Consider the following 18,853-nt stretch of genomic DNA (forward strand, 5'->3'; position numbering starts at 1 on the left):
GGTGAAATTTACCACGTTAATTTCTTCCTGTACATCAAACATGACCTCAAATCGAAAGAGGGTAAATTTGATCCTGAAATTTTTTTCAAAAAAATTTGTTAGGAAAATTTACCACGTTAAATTCTTCCCTGTGCATGAAACGCACCCTGAGGAACAAATTGAAAAAAAGATAACTTTACCGATGACTGTTGAAACAATTTGACATTTGATAACTATAAACAACTGATTAGGTTAATGAAAAAAACACCTGATGAGTAAAAAACATTAGTACGTATAGTTAAAATGACAATTTTACCATTCAATAAATAAAATTGGAGACGACGGTCCAGCCCATACACGTATTAGTAGCATGCAGATCAGTTGGGGACCCAAGCAAGGCCCTCTACAATGAAGTGGCAAATGGGCACAGTTCCTGGCTTCACACCCAGCACCCTGAAGCTCTCATGCCGGGGATTCCAGTTTGATGTATCGATATGGCACAAAGCAATGGCGCTCACTCGGCTACCATCTTCAGCAACCAACGGAACCATGTATACCCTTGTCCCCGCGAAATTGTGGCAGTAGAATACAGCGTAAGGAAACACAGTGTTGTGGCATGTCATAACTTTATTGGTCATCATCCTTCCACCACCAGCACCAACTCTGTAACTCCTGACTTTCACAGCCTCCTCTCTGTTAACAGCAGAAGTGAACACCGCATGAATCTCTCTTGTTCCCAACTCCGCAACAACGAAATCGATCATCGACTCCAGCGATGTTGCACAGTGCTTTACTTCTCCTTTAATTGCAGCCGCCTCACAATCCTGAAGCGTTTCCCTGATAAGAGAAGCACGGTCGGATTCGGGTTGAATGGAGAACATCTTGAGGATAGCAGTGAGATTGGAGGTTGAGAAGGGAATTGCTTGAGCTCGCTGGCGGGGGAAGAAACGGCCACCACTTAAAGCTACGGGGGTGATCATCATGGTGACGTTCATCTTGCTACCAGGCTGCATGTCTTCCCTCAGGGAATAAAGAGGTGCATTGTTCGGTGGGCAGTTCATGGGGCTTAAGCCAGGGTAACCGCTCATCGCGGCCCACTTACAACAGCAAGCTTTGGTAGGGAAGATAGGGGTAGGAGGAGAACTGTTAGTGAGGTTACGACCACCAGATCCTGCAGTCAATTCAAATTAAAGGACTGGCTAAGTTATCAATCTTATTATATTATTTGCTCACCATAAATTCGAGCATACACGTGACACTAAATCCTGTTTACTATTAACCGGTTTTTTCTTTTTCCGTAAAAAGAGGCGTAATGAGTATAGAGATGTAGTGGAAAGTCTTTGTCATACATGTATATCTTTTAGTTGATGTAATTAGTAATTTACGATTGTATAGTGTATTTTTGTTACGTAGATAATATATATGTATAGTTTTTGTAAAACAGTCATCTATGTATAGATATATGTAAGGGCACTTTCACTAAAAAGCTTTGACCGTTTTTGGCAACGGTAAAATCCGTGACTGCAACCTTTTTCATTATCTTTGGTGTTGGATTGATTCGTCGCCAATATTTGCCTATTGTTCTCTTAGGTACTGAAATTTCCAGGTCATTATTATATTACCCGATAGACAGATCTGTCACTAATTCCTGCTATTAGATGTCTATGCGAACTGTCGTAAAACATCTGTCACTGGTGTCTAAATCTTTTCTCGCCATTGTTGTAATGGTGATGGTTAATTCAGTTGCTACAATGACAGCCTTTAACGAGGGATATACTCAGAAATGGCAACAGCTAATTTCATTGGTTTCAGCGAAGGACTGGGATTTAAGTAATAGCTGTGGAAACCATGGTAATAGCAACGTTCTGGCGGTCGCTATTAATCGTAATTGTAGTATTACGACTGTTGTTGGCACTTTCAGCGACTGATTTTAATTGATTATTAATCATCTGGTGGGGAATATATATATATATATATATATATATACTATCAATTGAATTTGGTAGTGCAATACCTGACGGAGAGGGGGACAAGAGTTCTCTAATGGCATTTGGCATGGGGGTGCTTGGGAACACCCTGTTCCAATAACCATCAGGCGTCAGAGATAAGCTGCAGCTTGCAGTCCCAATTATAAGCTGCCAAAACAAAAGTTCATCACAGTGATACGGAAATTAACTCCATCTTTTAATGAAATCGTTGCAGAAGAAAATACAGATGATTAATTAATGAAAGGAAATTAAGATCAAACAAAACAGATGTAGCTTACTGCAAGAGAAGCTGAGATGATGTAGAAGGAGGAAACTGCCATACTGTTCATCGAGCTACCCAGTACTTAAGTTCTGTTGTTTGGTGAAGGGAGGGTAGTGCTTCCTGCTTTTTATAAGGAAGAACTGTGCGAGCGTGTTTGGTCGATACTGTTGACCGATTCGGAGCTAAGGTGGACACGGGAACGGAAGACGTTGAAGAGGCAAGAGTAAATATATTTGAAATCATGGACACAGATTCAATCGACCGACCGGAAATTAGCAACAGGACAGTCATGTAAGCTTCTTTCTCAAAATTCCAGCCATTTATATTTAGCCTATTTTGTGTCTATTTAGCCTCTCTTTTTTTTTTCTTTCAGCAGTTTTTACGTTATGGCTCCTAACACCGGGCCGTTTGTTAGGGGCTCAAAATGTCCTCGTGTATAAAATGAATGACCCTCGCATTGTTGGTGTATGTAAGTTGAACCATACTGGACACTCATTTTCATTTACAATACCGCGGATCCAAATACGGGTTTGCCCTAATCCTTATGGGTATATGGGTCATTTTGTACAAATGCGGGTTTGCCCTAATCCTTATGTTTTGAGGATGGCCGCCGCTGAGAGTGTCTGTTCTGTGTGTTCATAGAAGAGAGAGAATACAAGAGATCTGTGCGACTGTGGACGTAGGAGATTATTGCTCCGAACCACGTAAATCGTTGTCTTCTTCCTTGTTGCTTCTAACCCCTTCTTGAGAGTGCGAGAGGAGTGTTTATTGTGTTGTTCCTAACACGCATAACGGTAAAAGTAGAATGATAAAAAAAATGCACCTGCAACATTACTAAAATGTCCATATGGTCAGAACACAGCTTCTTGTGTTAGCGACATAACTAAAATTTTATTTGATCCATGAATTATCATAGAGTTTAGACAGCTAAATTCTCAATATTACTGAGAAAGTTCAGAGGAGAAAATGTTGGTTACCTAAAAGTTAGGTCCCACCCAATTCAGTTTTTTTTTTTTTTTTGGTTTGAAAAAGAGAAGAAACATGGTCATTTCTAGTCCAGTTAATTGAAGTCAGGTCCAATAATGTTCAGTACATGGCGAATCTGACCCGAACCGTTTACGTCGAGTAGTCATCTTCGTGACGTGTCAAAGGAATTCATCTTCGACTTCGACTGCATACGGTGACCCAATTTTCCTCTTTTTGATTTTTTGAGCTTTCATACTTTTGTGTCATTCTTATTTAGGAAGATTATTCATTCATAAATGGCATAAGTTTATTGGTTCATGAAACGGGCCAAGGAACATGTCGTTCTAGCTTTTATGCACAACAATTTGGGGTTTAGTAATAGGAAAGCTGTGTTCCTTGGAACGCAGTGTTCCATGCATGTGTTCACCTTTCAAATAACAAAGCATTCGTGTAACCAAACGCCGTCGACCTAATATCTTGCACTAGCTATACTGAACCACTAGCTTTTATTGTGTAGCCCTGATCAGATCTGTATTGAATAGATTGATCATTTTTTCCCTTTTAGTTTCTTAATAATTTTTTCCAATTTCTTACTTACAGTGCAAGCGATTTGGTGGAGACCGACTCCTGGAAAGACGGTGCTACACCATCTCCTTTAGACACGCATCTCAGGTTGCAAGACGGGACAGAATGGATTCAATGAATGTCACAATTATCATTGCACGTTTGCGTTCAATGGTTGAAACAGTCAGTCCGTGACGAAGAAGAAGACGTACAAGAAAGCAGTCCACGACGCAGAAGGTAAGCAACGACACTACAACTCAAGGAACGCAATGGCATATATACAAATGATGATACTCAACACAAACTCAATATATACTGCCATTGTATATTGTCCCATAAGCTCAGTCCAATTGGATGAATCTGGATTTGGTAGTCTCGCTTCTCAAAAATCATAAACTCATACATCAAAATGTAGATATAATAAAATGTTCTTGCTGGAGATGTCGCGGTGGATTACTGGAATTGAAAGGTCACGATGCATACATGACAAAGAATCAGCAACATCATTTATGATATTCACCCTCTTTGTCCAATCTAATCCTTCAGCCTTCTTCATTGTTGCTTAGTATGTTTGCCAAGCTTCATTTCTCTACATATTCATGCACTAAGAATGAGCAATAAGGATGCTTACAGAATCCATGGAGCTTGATTATGTTTCTATGGCGAACTTCCGTCAATGCTTTAATCTCATTTCTGAAGCCAAAGTCCGTGTACACTTTGATTGAACTTCTTGACAGCCACTATTTATCCTGTGGGGAGTTCAACTCTGTAGACGCTAGCATGACCCCCCTGTACCAATAACATATTCATCACTGAAATCCCTTGTAGCATGGACAATATCCTCATAAGTAAGTTCACTGTCACAGTTCCATATGGAGAAGAAATCATTTCTATGGCATGTTTTGGTCATGATTCTCCTCTTGTTTCGCCTTCTCCACTTTGCTTCTTGACAGAATTTGCAAGTTCCAGTAACAAGGAACAGAAGGATGAGGACTGCAGCAACTTGAGTAACAATAGCCTTCAATGTTTTGACTTGAGTAACAAGTTAACTCTTCCACATAAACCAAGATTACCGATAAATGAGTTTTTAGAAGCATTCAGGAAGGCAGGGTTTGTTTGCGAGAGGACCTTTGAGACTGTTAAAGGACAAATCAACTGATATCAAACTAACCATTTTAGCCAAAGATGATGGGATTGTACCTATTAACTTGTTATGGGAAAGATTGAGCCTCTCTCTAGATGATTTAATTCGCATGTTGCGGCTAACATCTAGCAGCGGGGATAGTCCTGCCAAGTTTCCTAACTGAGAAGGACTTGTTCAGTTTAAGCTGTTGTTACTCAGCTTCAATCGGATCAACCTATTCCGAAGCGCTTCAGGTATTAGTGTGCTAAGGTTGTCGGATGAGAAATCAACAATTACAAATTTTTTAACTTGCCAATCTCTGATGGTATTCCACCCGATATATGATTCTTGCACATATCTATCTCTAACAAGAACGAAAGTTCCCTATTCTTCTTGGAATCTCTCCTGTTATGTAATTGGCAGAAACGTTTATTACCACCAATCGTGTCATTTGAAATTTGGACCTGGAATCTTGCTGGTGATGTGGTTACTACAGAAATCCATTGATTCAAGACTGTGACATCCGCTCCACTGAAATGTTACCACTAGGTTGGTTCGCACTTAAAGTGAGTGTATATAAGCATGCACAATTCCCCAAGCTTTCTGGTATTGATCTAGTGAAGTGGTTGTTGTAAGCAGAAAAGTGGATGTCCATGCCACCCTTACATATTCCTGATGGTAAAGAACCGAAGAGATTATTCAGTGAAGGGAACAACAGGCCTAGACTCGTCAGATTATTGTTCATTTGCTGAGCGGCCTCTGTCTCAACTGGTAAGAGAAAGTCGTTCAGAAATGAAAGCGCGCTGTCGAAGGCAACCATGCTATCGCGGTACAAGTGCTGCGGCTAGGATAAGACAAGAGATTATGGCCGTCGTTTGGACTGGGGCAGGCGGGCAGCCTGAACTTGTGTGTAAGCATATCAAGGGTGAGATGGGTTTCTCTGTACATTTTAATGCTTTTCATTAATGATGCTTTTGTAGAAATGTTTTGTTGAAATTAGGCCTTTTTGTAATTTTTCAAATAATAGGGTTTATTTTTTATCATAAAAATAAAGGGGTGATTCAGAACTCGATCAATCACCTCTTAGCTCCCTCCCATAGTGTCCCAGCAGGTTTCTTTGTCTTGTCTGTGTACTGTAATTCTAGTTTATTGCTTCATTACTTCAGCGAAACATTTAATTATGGAACATCTCTCTCTCTCTCTCTCTCTCTCTCTCTCTCTCTCTCTCTCTCTCTCTCTAGCCTCTGGTGAGGAATTTAACAATTTGAGTAGGGTAGCTTGAGTAATTTGCCGATTCCATAAAATTCATCTCGGAGGAGTGGCATGACCCATGCACGTATAAGGTGCAATGTGTCAAGATCTTAGAGTTTCATTAATTGCAAAACTTGGTTTTTCTTTCCCGCTAGACCAAGTTATATATATTTCTCTTAATTTCAGTTCTCCTGATTTAACAATCTGACCTTGTGAAAACAAGGTAATGAACATTACCATGATCGAGAGTTGTGAGCTGATCAGGATTCAACGGCGCCAATAAGTGGTGACTCATAAGCAAATAAGGCAAGCAATTAAATGATGATGTTTTATTTATTATCAGTTCATTCAAAAAAATAATTTCAAATAGCTCTAGGCGGCCTGCTCATGTACGTAGCAAGGAAGTAGTAGCTTGCAGATAAGTTGGGGAGCCAAGCAAAGCTCTTTATAATTAAGGGGCAAATGGGCATGGTTCCCGGCTTTACACCCAGCACCCAAAAGCTGTCATGTCACTCGTCTACCATCTTCGGCAACCAACTGAACCTTGTATGCACTTGTCCCCACGAAATTATGGCAGTAGAACACAAAACACAGTGATGGCACGGCGTTTGCAGAGTTGCTGTGGGAAGACGGAAGCGAGCCGCTGGCTTCCGGCAGGTGGGATGGCGCCCACTGGCAGTCCCTGGAGCGTGGATCTCACTAGCTTTTCGAGCAAAGGGAATTGATGGACGTGCACTTACCAGGAAGAGAGTCGAAAGTGAGAAGAACGAAACCAAGTCCGCCATTGAAGGCTGCAACTCAAGCTTGGCCAAATACGGAGAAGGAGGCCGCAAATGTTTGCCCCTTTTTATATAGGCTAATACTGAGTTTTCCTCCCTTTTGCCTAAGATATATAGCGAAAAATATTAAAAAGGCTCTAAGTATTGTTCGTAATAGAGTTTATATGTTGAAAAGATAGCGATAAAAGTTAATGGTACATGAGCGTAAGGAGCCGGAAGCGGAGAGTTAATTCGTCTCTTGTTGGTATTTTAAATATGAGCACGACATTGTTGACCGAGCACGTGCACATATCTCTCTCTCTCTCTCACACACACACTTGGATGCCATGAAGGCGGTAGGTCGGGCCACCGGTGACCTCCCCATACAAGAGAAGACCCACTTTTGATATAATTTTTATAATAAAATTACTAAAATGCCACCACCTCGTTCTTGTGTGCATATTTGTTGACTACACAAAAGAATAAATCTTGAGTAGTTAGGTATATCATTTAGGAAAAGATGTAAAAAAAAAAAAAAAGGGTGGAATAGGGTACACCCATCCCATCAGCTGAGTATTGCAATTTGGTTAAGGAAAATAATACTCAAAGAAATCAAACCTTAACACGCTTTCTAATTTCCCTCACTTTTTTCCACCTTTCACTTTCTCATCTTTTGGACTTTTCAGCGATTGTCCTTTTCATCCCAAAATTGGAAGTTTTTTAGAACTATACATCTCTTGGGTTTCATGGATACCAAAACCTTACACCAAATTCTGATATAGTTATGAAGTGGATTCAAATTTTCTGAGATCCGAATAATGAGAGTCCCGATAATCTACTACTATTGTCACACTAACATGAGCATTTTTTCTTTAATTTACAAGTGTTTGCATCATTTGAAAAAAAAAAAAAAAAAAAGTCACCCATGCCGATACGTGACTTGCTTGGTTAAGCGCCCCATTTTGGAGGGGTAAAGTTTTCAGAGAAGTAATTGCATTTTTTACAACTTTTTCAAGTTAATTGTATATAGTAGAGGTTCGCATATACGATATATAGAATCCAACATTAACTTTAATCAAGTTTGCATCTCCATGGGCGTCAGTGGTGCATGATGTCTTTAATGCAGAGCTGCATATGCTTCTTGTTGCTCATTTCCCCTTTTCTCCAACTAAAACCTTATACAAGTTTGTGCATCGCCAACCAGCAGCTTTATTCAAATGGCACTTTACGATTTTGTACATCGAAGCAGTACTTGCGCTTCTAGACCTTCATCATGATGCGTCCTATTCTTTACACACTGTCTTCAAAGAGATTGAAGAAGAAAAGACTTGTTTTACGAGTATTGGAAAGATGCCGAGAAACAGCACGTTTGATATACGTTGATATATGTGTCCATATGACCGCAAGTTTGGCTACAAAAAAGCACTTTCTCTGCCTCTTGGTCCACTGGAGCTGATATACGTTGGTCCAACATATCCCAGAGTTTTTCATCCATCCCTTGCTCTCTGTGAGAACAGCAAAAGATGATAGTTGCTGCACAGGATGCCTTCCCATATTGGGACATCGATCCTTGAGTTGGGGATCATTGATCAGTCGATCAGTTCACACCGACTGTCAAATTAATTTGACGGAAGAAGTTGCTTTTGCCTTTCTTCTGAGAATGAATTCGGACATACGCAAAGACTATAACAGTTTATTTGTAAGAACAAGATTTTAGATGTGGGGTAATTAACTTGTCATATTTTGGAGAAAAGATATTGAACATGTCTTCTCTATATGTCATGACAAAGAAAGGAACAATAAATGGAGATATTTACAAGTAACCGCTCGAACCTTTGACATGTTTATAAATCAAGGAACATTGGGGGTGGTTCAATCCCATGCACAAATTCAAGAGGCAGACCGGCTCCTTTTCTCAGGGGAGGAGCTTGGTGTGGGCTACATGTGGGCAACTGCCCACACGAAACCCAAAAAAAATCTTAATTTTGTATTGCTATTTCTGAATAATCTTTTTCACTTACATGTTGGTGCCTTAAAATTTAAAATTTTATATTTATGCTCCTTAGTCTGAATTTTTTTGGCTTTGCTCCTGCTCTTTCCTCATGGTGAAACCTTAACCACCCCGACTGGCGGAAGAGCGGGAATTAAATTTTACCTTAACCCCCCTCCACCATAAGGCTGGGCATCGGGCCGGCCTGACCCGTTAAAAATGAAAAAATCAAAGCCCGGCATTCAAAACGGGCCGGGTCGGGCTTTGAGGCGGGTTGCTACTTGCTAGCCTCTAGCTCACTCAAAAAATGAGCACGAACGTAAACCATGTGCGCTTAATAGAATAACAAAAACAAGAACAACACCAACCAGTAGAAAGTAGTCCTCTGGAGGAGTACTCGATGCAACCGATGATGAAGCAAGTAGAGTAGCTCTGCGATGGCGGCGACCGACGGGAGGACCGGAGGAGGCAGCCAAGGGGCGACGGCCAATGAGGAAGACTAGAGGAGGCAGTCTCGAGCTCGCGGCGATGAAATTTCTTAATGAAACGAAAAGAGGAAAAGAAAACCTAACCTATAACCATAAGTTCCTAATTCTCTCAGTTCATTTTTTTTAAAGAAAGAAAAAAAAATCATGTCAGGCTTATCGGGCCGCCACCGATCACAGTGGCAGGCCCGGGCCGGGCCAAGCCCGATAAATTTGGCCCGAAAACTTTTTTGTCAAGGCCCGGGCCCGGGCCCGTAGCGGGCCGGGTACCCGGCGGTGGCCCGGCCCGGTGCCCAGGCTTACTCCACCACATCCAATCAAATATTTACTTAAATCCAAATCCAATGGAATGAAATTTCTAATCTGATTTGAGTTCTTAATTGAATATTAAACTTTTTTCTTGTCTGATTTCTTCATAAGTAGTACGGTCAGATCTGTGGGATTTGTTGACATCCCTAGGCCAAAATGAATGAACGGCACCATAGGTAATAAGCAAATAGTATTTGAGGTGCACCAATATAATTATATAAAATTAGTGTGCAAACAGATGAGGCTAACTGATATGTAAATAAATAGATTGCGTGGGACTGTGTAGGCAACTGCCCACATGTGGCTTCAGCTGTTGATGCGTGCCTCATTATCAAACATATAAACTACCAATTTCCAAACTTCCATACTCTATGTTTCCAACGCTACATGAGCATATATAAGTTCAGACAATAATTTAACTTAACCTTAAGATCTTACATTTGGGCAGATGGGCATACAAGGGGGACCCTTTGTATATTGGAAAGCTATCACACAACAACTAAATAGGGCGAGAGTTGCATCAAGTATTTTTATTTGATGCTTACGACACAGCCGGCACATACTAAGGAGGTAGCATGAAGGTCAGTTGGAACGCCTTTTACAATGAAGTGGCAAATACAAACGGCTTTATTTACTTACGATTACTAACAGCCCACACAGAACTTTTGTGTAGTTTCCAAATGCTTTTTTCTTTTCTTATTATTTTACTGGCCAATTTTCGTGAATTTTTCAATTAAAGAATACGCTTTTCATGAAGACTATCACGTACAGTTATATGGAAGCGTAATTTTTATTAAGAAATTAAAAAATGTTATCCTTTTTAAATTTATAAGCATAAAAATAAGTTCAGAATTTGCTTCCCGATCTATCTATACATACGCAAACCAGGCTCAAGCGGGTAAGTAATTCGTCTCGACTTTGCCTTTTCTTCATGCCGGAGTTTCTCAAACACAGCAACTGCAATAAGTAGCATCGCTACTTCACCTTTCCATAAATCCTACCGCAACGATATGTTCTTCCTATGCTTCTAGGATTATTTGGACTTGGAATTTACATGGGTATGAAAGCACCGGACTACACCTGCCCCTATTCCGGTGTTGGATGGAAAGGGCTACTTCATTTTGGAGCAATAAATCTAAAACTGCTGCACCTCCTCTTTCTTCAAATCATGCTCACCCTTAAACGAATCTGTCAGTGTCTGTGACTCACAGATCCAAAACATGAAACAGACAACGACTTGGTGTCTTCAGTTTTTCCATGTGTTGATGTTCTTCAAAAGATGTCCCGAATATCACATTACATGTTGATTCCTTGAGGTGCTTTTTACACTTGATCAGCTTTATGTTAGTGACAAATCTGTGCCACAAATATTTCAAGTGAAAAGGGCATGTTTATCCATCGCTATCGGGAGGAAATACGAATCATCATGTGTGACGTGAGGATCAAAGCATAAATTTGGTTGCATTTGTTAATCTATCTACAGTGAGCTCAAAAATAGGTACCAGTACAAGACCAACTCCTTTATCACCTTAAAAAAATAATTCATCACCAAAAATTGTATAATGGTAGTAGGGCACCATCAAAGTATTAAAAGCATAGCTAGTCTGCTTAAGAGCACTGAAAATATGTTTTTTTATGGGTATTATTTTTTTTGGATTATAGCTGGTATGTGTGATACTTGAGTCGAAGGGTATATTGTAGTATCATCCAGATGTTGAAGCAGCTTAAACCCTGAGAATGAGAAAAGAGGGTGACTTCACATGTCATGAACCGCCATTTTTTTTTTAAAAAAAAAAAGATTAGTCATTATATGGCTGACAAGAAGCTATGATAGTACCCTGTTTGTACTTGAAAATAATTCAGTGAATCAGCCGTGGCTTTGGTGTGGTTCTTTCAAAATTCCTTCAAATTGAACTAGGTTATTCTCAACAAATATAATCTAATTGTTTATGTTTATAAAATTATACATTTTTAATTTAAATTTTAAATTTTTTTTTAAAAAAAAACCGATATGTATCGGGTTATGATGTGTCCGATACAGGACTAAAACCGGACTACGTAGCCTTATCCATGTAATCCTAGATCAAGCCCCTCGTCAAGCACGCGCCCATGGGGGAGCTATAGACGGCCGCTGGGCCTTCGTTATTCATGTCCCTTCTTTGCGCGGGAAAAGAGAAAAAAACCCATATAGCTATATAGCGCTGAAGGAGAGGAAGACAAAGACGAAGATGACGGCTCTCTCTAGCGCCGTTATTGCAATTCCTCCTCCATCTTGCTCTCTCAGATCCCCCAGAGACCGACATTCCGTTCGCTGCTGCTCTTCTGCAACTCCACTTCGCGATCATCCTTTTGTTCCCAAGGTATGTCCTCAACCCTAATCCTTGCTAGGACTGCTCAAATTACTCATTATTGGCGCCAATGCGATGATTTTCTTGGTTCACGTTGATAATTTTGGGGTATGGAGTCGCGGAGTTGGGTATAACTGTATAAGCCTCTAGGCGATGTGAACGTGATTTCTGAACTATGATTTTAATTTCTGCAAATCTTCGGAGATACTCGTATATTGAGTCTGGAATTACCCTTGTTCTCAATCTCAGCGTTGATTCGAATAATTTGCTACGGCCTTATTAATGAAAAATTCTTCATAATAAACCTCATTTCCTGATTCTCGGTACTACATGTGATTTGAAGACTTGATAAACCTTAAGTTGACACGACATTTTGTGTTCATTTTGAAGCTTTAATATAAATTTTGTCCCAGGTCTGGATGTATATACGATAGTAAGTTCTGATTCTGTCCCTTAATCCATTACGCTCCATTCTTGCGGTCATCGACCTCATATTTTCAGAAGCTTGAATCCTGCTGTCCGGAAAATGGGGTGTTTTGGTGATTAAACGTTGAGAGTTTTTGCCTAAATTGATGGTTAGACAACTAGAATTGGAATGCAATTTTTTGGTACCTGGTCCCTTGGCCGCATACGACATATAATAAGTGGTGCGTTATGTCAAATTGCTTTCGAAGCCTCGGTCTCTTGATTTATGCGTGACTATCAGTATTTGTATTTGCAATGATCCAGGTCGCAGAGGCAATAGATGCTCTGTATGAAGAGTTTAGAGCGGTGGACAGCCTGGTAGCTCATAATACAAGCCGGGTTCTTAAGGCCTATCAAAACGCTAGGGTTGCGTCTCACGTGAGTGACTACTTATGGCTAATTACTGCTTTGCTACAAATGGAATTGTATTCAACCTCAACTGTTTTCTGAGTGAATTTTGAATTCATGTATTTCCACTAGTTCCATGACAGAGACTTTTCATATGTGAAGTAATTATCCTTTGAATGGATATATACAAATATGTTGATGCATTAAGGATGTTATCTGTTATGTTCCTTATCTTTTTCTGTGGTTGTTTGACTGTGTATACACTACTCTCTGCTGCTGTAGCACATGCTGATGACCCAGCAACTGCATCTATGGTCGGGGAACTTGCTGAAATCTTTTCACTAGACTGCTATCTAATTTTACATTATTTAGTTCTAAGTTTCTAACTGAAATTCTTAATGAGACAAAACTAAGAAGTGAAATATCAACTCTGTATAGTCATTTCTTCTTAAAGAAAAAGCTATGTATTGTGATCCGGGTCCAGCTGAAACATATTATTAAGAAAGGAAAAGAGGATTATTAACCGTGTATTACTAGTAAGCTTGGGTATCTGTCTTATGTGAAGGTAGCAAAAGAAAAGAAGGGGGGATATGAGATGTACATGCTGATTACTTTTGTGTGTCTGTATTGAAGTTTCTTCTCATTTTTGTGGGTATAATAACAGTGATGTGTCATGGTAAATAAATTGCTTTCTGTGGATAGCATTTTGCTGGGTGCACAGGTTATGGTCACGATGAAGCTGGGGGCCGTGAAGCACTAGATAAAGCTTTTGCAGAAATTTTTGGTGCAGAGTCAGCAATAGTTCGCTCTCAGGTTCTAGGCTATTGCTAATCGTTCATTGGCACATACTAATCCATGAAAGATATGCATGTCAACTTATTGAAATTTTCTTCTGCAGTTTTTCTCTGGCACTCATGCTATATCCTGTGCACTGTTTTCTGTTTTAAGACCTGGCGATGAGGTAAACAAACTCAGCTGTACATTCTCTTCATTGTTGCTGTTCTAGAGTGACTCAAGCTGCTCAACTGAAGCATGCAGTAGAAGAGTTTCATTAAGGTTTTTTGTAACTGTGAAGGCTCTTGTGGGGTTGACATTCTGATCAGCTTCTTGCAGTTGCTGGTGCCCCTTATGATACATTGGAGGAAGTCATCGGAATCAGGAATAATGGACTTGGGTGTCTGAAGGACTTTGGAATTTCCTATCGAGAAGTTCCTGTATGTATTTTGGCTTATTATGGACTAACTGGAACTTTATTTTTCATGGTATTGTTCTTGACACTATGTGGTGGTTCAGCTTGCAGAGGATGGTGGCCTTGATTGGGACACACTTTCTATCTCCTTGAAACCTCAGACAAGATGTGCTTTCATACAGAGGTCATGTGGCTATACATGGCGTCGTTGTTTGAGTATACGGGAGATTCAGCGAGCCATCATGATGATCAAGGTCAGTGTTGTAGCACTGCAGACCTGATTCCCATTGTTGGAATATTGTTCTATTTTTAATTTACCACAAGCCAAGAGCTCCATATTCCAATCCAACCAAAGAAAATGCAAATAAAAGGAAACAAGTGCAGTACTAATAGATGGTTAAAATTTCTTTCTGCTGGCTTGACCTGTAATGCATTACTGCTGTTTAACTTTATTTTACATAAATAAATGCAGAAGCAAAATCCTGAATGTGTGGTCATGGTGGATGATTGTTATGGTGAATTTGTAGAAGTTTTGGAGCCTCCAATGGTGGTATGTGCCAGTATCTAGGAATCCTTCATTTGCTGGTTTCTACTTATACACGAAATGTGTTACTTGTTGGTGCATAAGCGCATGAAGTAACTGGATTGGATGTCCATATGATTCATAGGGTGCAGATTTAATTGCTGGCAGTTTGATAAAGAACCCTGGTGGTACAATTGCACCATGTGGTGGATATGTTGCAGGTAGAAAAAGCTGGGTGGAAGCTGCTGCGGCTCGTCTTTCTGCACCAGGTTTAGGTATGGATTGTGGAGCAACCCCTGGTGACATTATGCGGGCACTGTTTCAGGGGTTGTTTCTTGCACCCCAGATGGTTGGGGAAGCAATTAAGGTATGCTTCTGTACATTTTGAAAAGAAAGATTTTCTTTCATTATATTTCTTATCTGATAATATAGCTACTTGTTACTTAGGGAAGCCTCCTCATTGCCGAGGTCATGGCATCCATGGGTTATAAGGTTCAACCACTTCCTCGTGTAGCTCGTCATGATACAGTACAGGTACTCTCTGCTTTCTTATGATATTGAAACACAAGATCCTTTTTATCTTGTTCCCTTCACCATGTCTCTGATAATGCATGACCCACTTGGATTTCTTCATTTGCTTTGAATGGAACCATGTAAACCTTAATACCCTTCATTAGGATTAGGAACTGTCATTCCAGGCAACTGCAAAAGTAAAGCTGCTCCAAGATTTGACTACCAGTAACAGTTTGTTAAAAACCTAGCATGTTTGGACCGAATGGAATGCTGAAGGTTCTCTGACAAAACCAAGCTCACTTTCATCTCAAATCAAAGTAACAGTTTGTTAAAAACCTAGCATGTTTGGACCGAATAGAATGCTGAAGGTTCTCTGACAAAACCAAGCTGACTTTAGTCTCAAATCAAATAAAAGATCTTGAAAGTAGAAAGCAAAAACAAACGAAATCTTCCCCTGCTTCTCTCCTTTTTGGATATTTTATTTCATTTGAGAATCCTACTGTAAACTAAAGCCCCCATGCTTATTATGTGAACTGTGAGCTTGTTTGCTTATTCCATGCCAAGACTTCATCACTGGAATATCTAGAGCGGTCTTGGTCAAATGTCTGTCGGCATGAAAAGGTGGCTGTCTACTGTTATGAAAATGTTGTCAATTTGTAATCGTACCTGCTCTTCTCAGGCAGTGCAACTGGGGAGTAGAGAACGACTCTTAGCATTTTGTGATGCTGTTCAAAGAAGCTGTCCAGTAGGTTCATATGTCAAACCCATTTCTGGTACAACTCCTGGTTATGCATCTGAGGTCAGTTTTCTTTTGGAAATGATGATGGTCATGGGCTTGTAGCTTTGGTTTGTCTACACACGTTATACACTTCATTTATGTCTAACTGAGTCATGAAGTGATGAAACTCCCATGTCGATAATAGTAACCTCACGTGCTCTGAACTGAATGCATATTGTGTATCAGGTGGTGTTTGCACATGGAACATTTATTGATGGAAGCACAAGTGAGCTTTCATGTGATGGACCACTTAGGGAGCCTTATGCTGTCTTTTGTCAGGTATCTCAATATTTACATCATTTTGCTCATCCAAACCAGTGCTAATGTTTGTTGCCTGGACGTCTGCAACAGGGAGGCACTCATTGGACTCAGTGGGCGCTTGTTCTCGGTGAAGTAATAAGGTCTTTGTAGTTTCATAGGTTTGACACGCAGGTTAAAAATATGCACGTAGAACAATTTTGAAGTATCAGCAATATTCATACTTCTGATTGATTGATGCCTGAAAACACTCGTCTGTAACTTATTATTCAGGAAGATCTGTAATATCAATTCTTGATGGTTTTCTTGCATTATCTTTCTCATTCTCAAATCTTTAGTGTCATTTCATGTGGTTTTCATAAAATACGCTGCCTTTGGAAGAGGAGGCTGTGGATGTATACGTCGAAGGAAATCATCCTAGCGTGGGTAGTTTGCAGAACAAACAGGTCCATTGACTCATCCGATGTGCTTTAGGAATCATCCTTCAGGGCCATAAAGCAGAGGTGGCAGTACCCAAGTCGGAGATAAATTAACAGCAGCCGCTAACAGGACATGGAGAATATGTTGCTTTCCATATGGAATCGGCCTGAGTTGGGGTTTCAAAGTTTTTTCTTCCACAAGAATATTTTTTATTGTGAAGGTTTAAGGGGCGAAGACAGGCCGAATCGCCTGTTTTGCTGATTCAGACCAAGTATCAGCCAAATTTTCTCAAAGGTCACAGGCCCACGCATCGTATCCGGGCGAGGCTGGTATGAAATTTTAGTGGTTGGTATGAAATTGTAGTGGTCGAGCCGCTGTCGGTTAGGGTACACCGATCAGGATAGATGAGTGGTGACACCTTGACTGGTGATCTCATCTGTAATCAGGCGTTGAAACTTTCTGATGGCAACAAATGAGTTTATATTTTAGAACGACTATTATCAAGCCCGTACAATCTAAGTCTAACCGGTGGCACTACCGCCTTGTAGGGTTGCAGGTGGCCAGTACTGTATTGGTCTACGTTTTGGAAGGAACAGATGTCCCTACAATTAACAATATCATTCTTCGATAAACTATTGGTTACCGAAGAAATGATGTTACTCCAGTTTCCAAATGATGTTATCTTTGAGAAAGACTTGGTGGCAGAGGCTCACCCTTGTTACTAAGAAAACGATAAACCCCATAGAAAATACAAGCCTTTGCTAGTAACGGACGTTTGAGCGTGAATTCTGAGTCACTTGTTCCGTCTCAGTTGGGGATATGACATTGAAGTTGCAAGAGTGATGCAGAAGATTTGTATTATCTAAAATTTTGTTGTCATTTTGTTTCTAATTTCATCGCGTTAAAACTTACGAGAGATTGAGTAGCGTTAGTGTTTCGACTTGGTATGGAGCTATCCATTTCTACAAGCGCAATATCTGGTTTATGGATCCTGATATTTTTAACTCAGGTTTTCCAGATCTGACCCGTTTGCGACCTTATGGAAGCCGGAAGGGGCATGGCCCCCTTTTCACTGTGGCAATCGTTACAGGTAAAGACAGTCGTAAAACGAAAGAACCTTTATCAGCCTGCCGTGGTGGGCCCGTCAAGTATTTTGTGTGTGGAAAAAGGTAAAGCTTCTATGCTTTTAGAGACTCGTGATCGATCCAACAGATATCCGGATAGAGATCCATCTTGATGTGATACGACCGGATCCACATCCCTAGAATGCCAAGGGTAATAATGGAGAGTACCATTAAAACTGAACATAAAAATGAACCTTATCCAGATCCAGAAAGAGATTGACGAGAATAGGGGTCTTATCCGATCCTTGCAAGGGACGGGATCAAGTTTTGTGCAAGCGTCCTAACGTGTATCGGGTTGAATTGGACATTTCGAGTTTCGATTCATGGACCAACCAAGTTTGGATTTGGACTTAGATTCGAACCACAAAGATCATTCCGCCAAAGGTAAATTTTGAACATTTTCATTTGGAGTCCCATACTTTGATCCAAATTCCAGTGAGGCGTCGAACGTTTCGAGTGTTGAAAATACCCGCTGGCTGACCTCGACTCCTTTGTTGAATTTCTTTATCTATGACCGCAACTGGACCTCCAACGGTCCAACCCAATTAGCTAGGAACCTCTTTTTCTCGTTGTTGCGTTTCTCCTCTCCATGGACTTATCTTGACGTTGAACCTCGGGTCATTTGAAAAACAAATTGTGTAAGAAAAAAAATTCAGGTGGCTTTTAAAAAATGTTCTTACCAGATTGATCACGTCAAAGTATATAAACAAATATTTTGAATGTGATGAATTTTTTTTTACACGAATCTTCTGTAATGATGCTATCTCAAATGTATGGTTAGGTGATCTCGAACTCAGTTACAGTATATATTTATGCAATATTGTTTTTACTATATCTGATAAAATGGCCTTATTGCAGTGTAATATACTCATATAATTATGGCATGTTACATAAATATTGTAGGACAAATTTTGGTCTAAATGTGAAGATCGGAGTCAGATCCTATGTATGGAATGAAGATATGGTTCTAATATAACAATAAGGCTAAAATTTCAAACCAATCTAACCGCCATACTAACTCTGCAAATTTGCATTGTGTGTGTGTGAGAACATTAGTAGCCTCATGTCATGGAAGAAAACTTATCTCGAAATTAAAGAAAACAAGATTGATTCAGGCGCCTTTTGTTAAATCTAATGTTGGTCTGTTATATCTCGGCATGTGTTAGCACATAAATATTAAGCCTGGGTGTCGGGCCGGGCTGCCATCGGGTA

At 40.1% G+C, this 18,853-nt stretch overlaps 2 protein-coding genes across 2 annotated transcripts; one reads left to right on the forward strand and one right to left on the reverse strand.

Moving 5' to 3' along the window:
- Positions 1-356: 356 nt before the first annotated feature.
- On the reverse strand, positions 357-2,287 carry LOC116246186 (BURP domain-containing protein 5-like). The gene is made up of 3 exons (XM_031617927.1): positions 2,246-2,287; positions 1,994-2,114; positions 357-1,150 (listed from the first exon to the last, which is right to left on the reverse strand). Exons 1-3 carry the CDS (start codon positions 2,285-2,287, stop codon positions 357-359), a joined length of 957 nt encoding a protein of 318 aa, XP_031473787.1.
- A 9,490-nt stretch (positions 2,288-11,777) lies between these two features.
- On the forward strand, positions 11,778-16,397 carry LOC116265770 (uncharacterized). Its single transcript, XM_031646664.2, has 12 exons — positions 11,778-12,035; positions 12,753-12,866; positions 13,539-13,649; positions 13,735-13,797; positions 13,940-14,050; positions 14,130-14,279; positions 14,498-14,575; positions 14,694-14,915; positions 14,996-15,082; positions 15,741-15,860; positions 16,026-16,118; positions 16,191-16,397. Exons 1-12 carry the CDS (start codon positions 11,904-11,906, stop codon positions 16,248-16,250), a joined length of 1,341 nt encoding a protein of 446 aa, XP_031502524.1. The 5' UTR covers positions 11,778-11,903; the 3' UTR covers positions 16,251-16,397.
- Positions 16,398-18,853: the final 2,456 nt, after the last annotated feature.

The sequence above is a fragment of the Nymphaea colorata genome, chromosome 1, assembly GCF_008831285.2.
Source record: "Nymphaea colorata isolate Beijing-Zhang1983 chromosome 1, ASM883128v2, whole genome shotgun sequence".
NCBI classification, from domain to species: Eukaryota; Viridiplantae; Streptophyta; class Magnoliopsida; order Nymphaeales; family Nymphaeaceae; genus Nymphaea; species Nymphaea colorata.